Below are 5695 nucleotides of genomic sequence, written 5' to 3' on the forward strand. Positions count from 1 at the left end.
GCCCCTGCCTTGCCTTTGCCCAAAGCCGCCCCTGCCCCGGCCTTCTTGCTTGCCTGCGCTGCGGTGTCACCCACTGGCCACTCCCTCCCTCCCTCCCACTCTCTATGCGTGCTCCGCCCCTGCCTCCATGTGCTGCTCTCGCCGCTCCAACTAACCACCACCCGCACCGCACCGCAATGCCAAGCCTGGCGTCACTGGATTCGCGCGCACGGCATTGCAATGCCGCTGCCGATCGAGGCGTGACGGACTAGCCGGCCGGCCGAGAGGAGCAAGCAAGATTTCGTCTGGTTCTGTTGGGGGGCGGTTGGCTGCTTGCTTGGCTGATTCCTCTCGGGCGCAGCACCCGCCGCCGCCGGCATGTTCAAGTCGGCGAGGTGGCGCGGCGCCGGCAAGGCCAAGGCCGTGTTCAAGCTGCAGTTCCACGCCACCCAGGCACGCCACGATCCCCCGCTCGCTCTGGAGGAAGCAGAGTCTTTTGGTTTCGGTTCTTGGTTTTCGCGTTCGATTTGAGGCGTGACGGACGGAGCGCGCGTGTTCCTGCAGGTGCCGGAGCTGGGGTGGGAGTCCATGATGGTGGTGGTGACGCCGCAGGACGTCGGCCGGCCCACGGCGCGGACGGAGCGCGCGGAGGTCGCCGACGGCGCCTGCCGCTGGCCCGCACCGATCTTCGAGGCCACCAAGCTCCCCTCCGGCAAGGCGGCCGCCGGCGACAAGATCTACCAGTTCCTCGTCTACGAGACCGTAAGCGGCCCCGCATTAATCATCAATCGAAAGCGACCGCGCTCGATTTGTTCTGACTCGGCAATGCCGTGCAGGGGTCGGCCAAGGCGGCGCTGCTCGGGGAGGCGACGGTGAACATGGCCGACTACGCGGAGGCGTTCAAGCCGTCGGCGGTGACGCTCCTCCTCAAGGGCAGCCCCGCGCCCGGCGCGCTGCTGCACGTGAGCACCCATCCCCCCACCTCTTTAAAAAGCTTGCGGCGTTTTCCTGTGACCTGTGACGGCGACGCGCTCGCGGCTCCTGATTTTGATGGTTGCTGCTGCTGTTTCCTGTGACAGGTGACCATCCAGCGGGTGATGGGTGGTGCCGGCGGTGGGTGCGGTGACGACGGGAGGTAGGTCGCCTTGCGTCGCGTTGGTTGGGGATTAGTTTAGACACATCCGCTGCATCCTGGTTTGAGCTTTAAGAGATCATCTCGTCTCATCTCATCTCACATCAACCAGATTCACTTAGACATTTGCTGCTAGCTGCATTGTGGCTGTTTGCACTGAGGGTTGTGCCTGTGCCTGTGCCTGTTGCATTTCGGTGTGTGCCTCAGGCATGGTGCATTTGCTTTGATTCACGCGTTCATTATGTAATTGGTTACTGATTCTTGCTCTTCGCTGCGACAGTGAGAACGGCGACACGGCAAAGTCTTCTCCACGGAGGACGCTGCAGAGCCAGCTGAGCCGGTGCGAGGACGAGGAAGCCGAGAAGGCGAGGTCGCTTGCTGCCGATTCGATGAGCCCTGTGCATGTAAGTAACCAGTGAGGCCTAGTGGGGAAGAGTCCTTGAGAGCTTTCCTTTTTTGATCCATCATCATTGCATTGCTTTGTTTCATTTCTGTTGATGGCCAAGAAAGAGAGCTTTTGGCATGCTAAGCATATTGCAAAGAAAAAGGGAAGCTACGTTTGTTTGGTTGATCATTTCTGGGGACACATTTGCTGTGTGACACTTTTTGTTTGAGATCTGAATTTCTCAATCCTGTAGTGAAGGGGGAGAATTTAGAACTGAACAATGCATGCACTAGATCATCTTTCCCTATGTTCATCAGATAGTAACTGATAGCTTTCTTGTACAGGATGGATTGGTGATAAGCAAACCACCAGGGATGAGGTTTCCCTTGAGAAGAAATATGCCGGCATCTGTTGAGCCAGCCAGCCACCTCCACAATGCCAATGGCTTTGACGCCGTTTCGTTGTCGGGTTCAGATGGGAGCTCAGGAAGATTCACTCCCAAAACCAGTGCCAACATGCATAGCACATTTCTTCAGGATGCGACCAATGTCCTCTCGCCTTTTGCCAACAATGCTACCTCGAGAAACCCGTTGAGCTCTGGTGACTGGTCAGGAAGCTCAGCTCCTGATGCTAGCACTGATGGGTCGACGAGCAACTCGGGTGAGACGGGGTTGAGAGGTGCAGAGGATGATGTAGAGAAGCTGAGAAGTGAGATAGGGACTTTGACACGTAAACTGGATGTCTCAGACATGGAGTTGCAGACACTCAGAAAGCAAATTGTGAAAGAGAGCAGGCGAGGGCAAGATCTTTCCAAGGAAATGAGTAGCTTGAGGGATGAGAGGGATGCACTCCGAAGAGAATGTGAAGGCCTTAGAGGGATGAAGAAGACGATCCATGATGCAAATGGATCAGGTAAACGGTTGTCAGACGGGGAAGATCCCTGGTCTCAGGTTGAGGAGCTGAAGCAAGAGCTGGGCCATGAGAAGAACTTAAACGCAGATCTACGTGTACAGCTACAGAAAATGCAGGAATCCAACTCTGAGCTGCTTCTGGCTGTGAAGGATCTCGATGAAATGCTGGAGCAAAAGAACAGAGATATGTCCATTTTGCAAGAAGAAACAGTAGAGGATCCCCAGGAGGCACAATATGAGCATGCACTGTCAAATGTGCACAGTGCTGGACACAAGATGGACATGTCTGAAACAAGCTCGTACCAAGAGAAGGAGGACGAGCTTATGCTGGATGCATTGGTGAAGAAGAGTGACGGCATCACTAGTTCGGAACTACAAGAGAAGATTCTTGAACTGAGCGATGAAATCGAGCTGTACAAGAAAGACCGTGAGGATCTTGAGATGCAAATGGAGCAGCTTGCACTTGATTATGAGATTCTGAAGCAAGAGAACCATGACATCTCTTCGAGGCTTGAACAAACACAACTGAGAGAGCAGCTAAGGATGCAGTATGAGTGTTCAGCACATTTGTCTATAATAAGTGATCTTGAGGCCAATGTCGAGAATCTGGAGAATGAACTCCAGGAACAATCTCAAAGATTAGAGGCTGATATAGCAGAAGTACTGGCTGCCAAGGTTGAGCAAGAGCAGAGGGCCATAAAGGCCGAGGAGTCTCTGAGGAAGGCGCGGTGGAACAATGCTACCACTGCCGAGCGACTTCAGGAGGAATTCAAGAGTCTATCTTCACAAGTATCTTTTGCTTTCAGTGCCAATGAACGGCTGCTTGTGCAAGCAAGAAAAGAGGCTGCAGAACTACAGCTGCAGAAGAGCCAGTTGGAAGAGCTACTGCAGAAGGCCCACGAAGATGCCGCATCAGTCCAAGAACAACACCGGGTGAAGATTCAGCAGTTACTTACCCTAGTGGATTTCAAGTCAAATGAGATAGATAGGCTAGTGGTGGAGCTCAAGAGCAAGAGCGACGAGTTCGAGAACCAGAAGAGAAGTGACGAGTCAAAGTTAAATGATCTATCAGAAGAAATTGAACAGCTCAAAGCCAAGATTGACAAGCTATCAGCTGAGAGAGACAATCTCGTGGAAAGGAATGAGCAGAAAGACATGGAATTGGCGGCAAATGGTGAAAAGGACATGGTCTTGCAAGACAAAACTGCTGAAATTACTTTGCTCAATAAAGAGCTTGCATTGCTCAAGGACCAGATGCAGTCATATTTGGAGGAGCTAGACACTCTGAAACGCTCCAAGAGTGAAAGGGATGAGACAATAGGGAAGCTACAAATAACTATTGGATCGTTGAAACTCCAGTACGACAATATGAAGAACTCGTTGTCCACAAAGGAGGCTGAGAAAAGCAACCTTGCTTCTCAGGTGCTGAAGCTGAGAAGAGCCCTTGAAAGCAGGGAAGGTGCCAAGGAAAATGGTGTCACTTCAGATACGACGGTAAATATCGAAAACCAGATATATTTGTAGCAACATGACATAGTAATAGTTTCATTAGTTTACTTTCTGTACTTACTTTTCATGCTAGCTTTCTCTCATATGCGTAATATGCGTAACGAAGAAGGCATATGTAAATAGATAGATCAACAACTGAAAACTTTCCACAAACAACCAACCAACAAAAACTCATCCTGAACAAAGAAAATCATAGAATATTTCCACAAGAACTCTCATTTAAACCAGTAGGTGTACCTTCCCTTTTGTATTTAAAGTCAGCATGCTGGACAGTGCACAGTCTTATAACCCATGAGTTTGTGGGTTGTCAACACGAATAAGTAGGTGTCACTGTGTAGAGATTTTCCATTATTACGTGCTTTGTTGCACATGGGAAGATAAATCTGGCTCTAGCTACTTATATCCACTATTATGCTGTACAACCTGCTTCCTAGAGGAGAGGGACAGCTTTGAATGGAGGCCCCCACCAGTGAGAATATGATATTTCAGTGCATGGATCTGTTGGGCCTTTTCATAGCAATGCTCATGCTGCAATCATACACTTTGGTGCCTCAAAAGTGACACACCATGTTATGCTTTGCAGGATAATAACCAGCACGCTAATTCGAAGCGCATCAAGCACGACACCGTCAGCACCGGTAACGGTGACGCCGCGCCAAGCGCCAACGGACACAGCAATGGCCACGACACGAGGTTATCATCTTAAATTAGATTACCGCGATCGGTCTTCTTAGCTTTAACTTTTAACTCCAGTTATACAGGAGCAGAAGTGTCTGACATACTTTGCTGCTGTCGATTTTTCTCGCTGCCAGGGCCGCTGCTGAGCAGTCCTCAAAGGAGCTGGAGTCTATGAGGGAGATGAACAAGGCGATGCAGCAAGAGCTGAACGAGCTGCACGAGCGGTATTCGGAGATAAGCCTCAAGTTCGCGGAGGTGGAAGGCGAGAGGCAGCAGCTGGTGATGACGGTGCGGACGCTGAAGAACTCGCTGAGATGATCCATGGCTGCTGCTGCCTGCTCAGTGCTCACTCACCCACATGTAGCTTCAGGATTAGGTGATGATACCCCCCCTCCCCTCCCCAAAGGAGGGTTTTGTATAGGCGAGCAGCTGGATGGTGAGTTGTATGGAGCATCATCATCCAGAGGCTTGCAGAGGCCAGGCAAGGGCCCTGGTAGCAGGGCCCTCTGGCCTGTCACAATACACAGCATGTAGATCCACTCCCCCACACAATAATGTTTATGTGTTTTTTCCTCTTCGGCATTGATGTGTGCAGGATGTGTCAGTTGTTGTGCCTCTAGAAAGAGCCGAGTGTGTGTGTGTGCGTGTGTGTGGTGTTGTATAATTCTCCTCATGTTTGGCTGTGCTGGAAGAAAGAAAAGTGAGAGATAAAGGAAATGAAGGGACAGTTTGAACCTTTTCTTTTGAAGCAACTGACGATTTGAAATTGGACTCGCAGCCTATCGATGTTCCTGTCTATCTGGCCGAAGTTGCACGGAAATTTCGGATCACCCCTGGGTCGCTCGTCAGGGCGGCTTTCTCGGTGATCTCCCGGCGCCACCGCCTCCCAGTGCTCCTCCCGCCGGTGACCGCTGCTGGGGCTGCGGCAGGCCCTGCTTCCTTGTTTTCCTTGGTTCTCCCTATCTCCGTCCAGGGTGCTCGGCAGATCACCACGGTTGTCTGCGGCTGCGCGCAGCGTCTCCCTGCGCTCTTGCGTCCCATCTTCGTCATCCCAGGTGCCAGTTTTCTTTTTTCTTTTTTTGAAACAAGGCAAAGGATTTG

General features: G+C 51.5%; 1 protein-coding gene across 1 annotated transcript; it reads left to right on the forward strand.

Annotated features, from left to right (window-relative positions):
• Nucleotides 1–5311, forward strand: LOC123048165 (putative leucine-rich repeat-containing protein DDB_G0290503; the record flags this gene model as incomplete). Its single annotated transcript, XM_044471321.1, is given in 8 exon segments — nucleotides 1–432; nucleotides 544–741; nucleotides 816–941; nucleotides 1059–1114; nucleotides 1392–1515; nucleotides 1841–3901; nucleotides 4500–4609; nucleotides 4729–5311. Coding segments are annotated over 8 exon segments (2934 nt in total). The 3' UTR covers nucleotides 4913–5311.
• Nucleotides 5312–5695: the final 384 nt, after the last annotated feature.

The sequence above is a fragment of the Triticum aestivum genome, chromosome 1A (genome assembly GCF_018294505.1).
Source record: "Triticum aestivum cultivar Chinese Spring chromosome 1A, IWGSC CS RefSeq v2.1, whole genome shotgun sequence".
Classification (NCBI taxonomy): Eukaryota; Viridiplantae; Streptophyta; class Magnoliopsida; order Poales; family Poaceae; genus Triticum; species Triticum aestivum.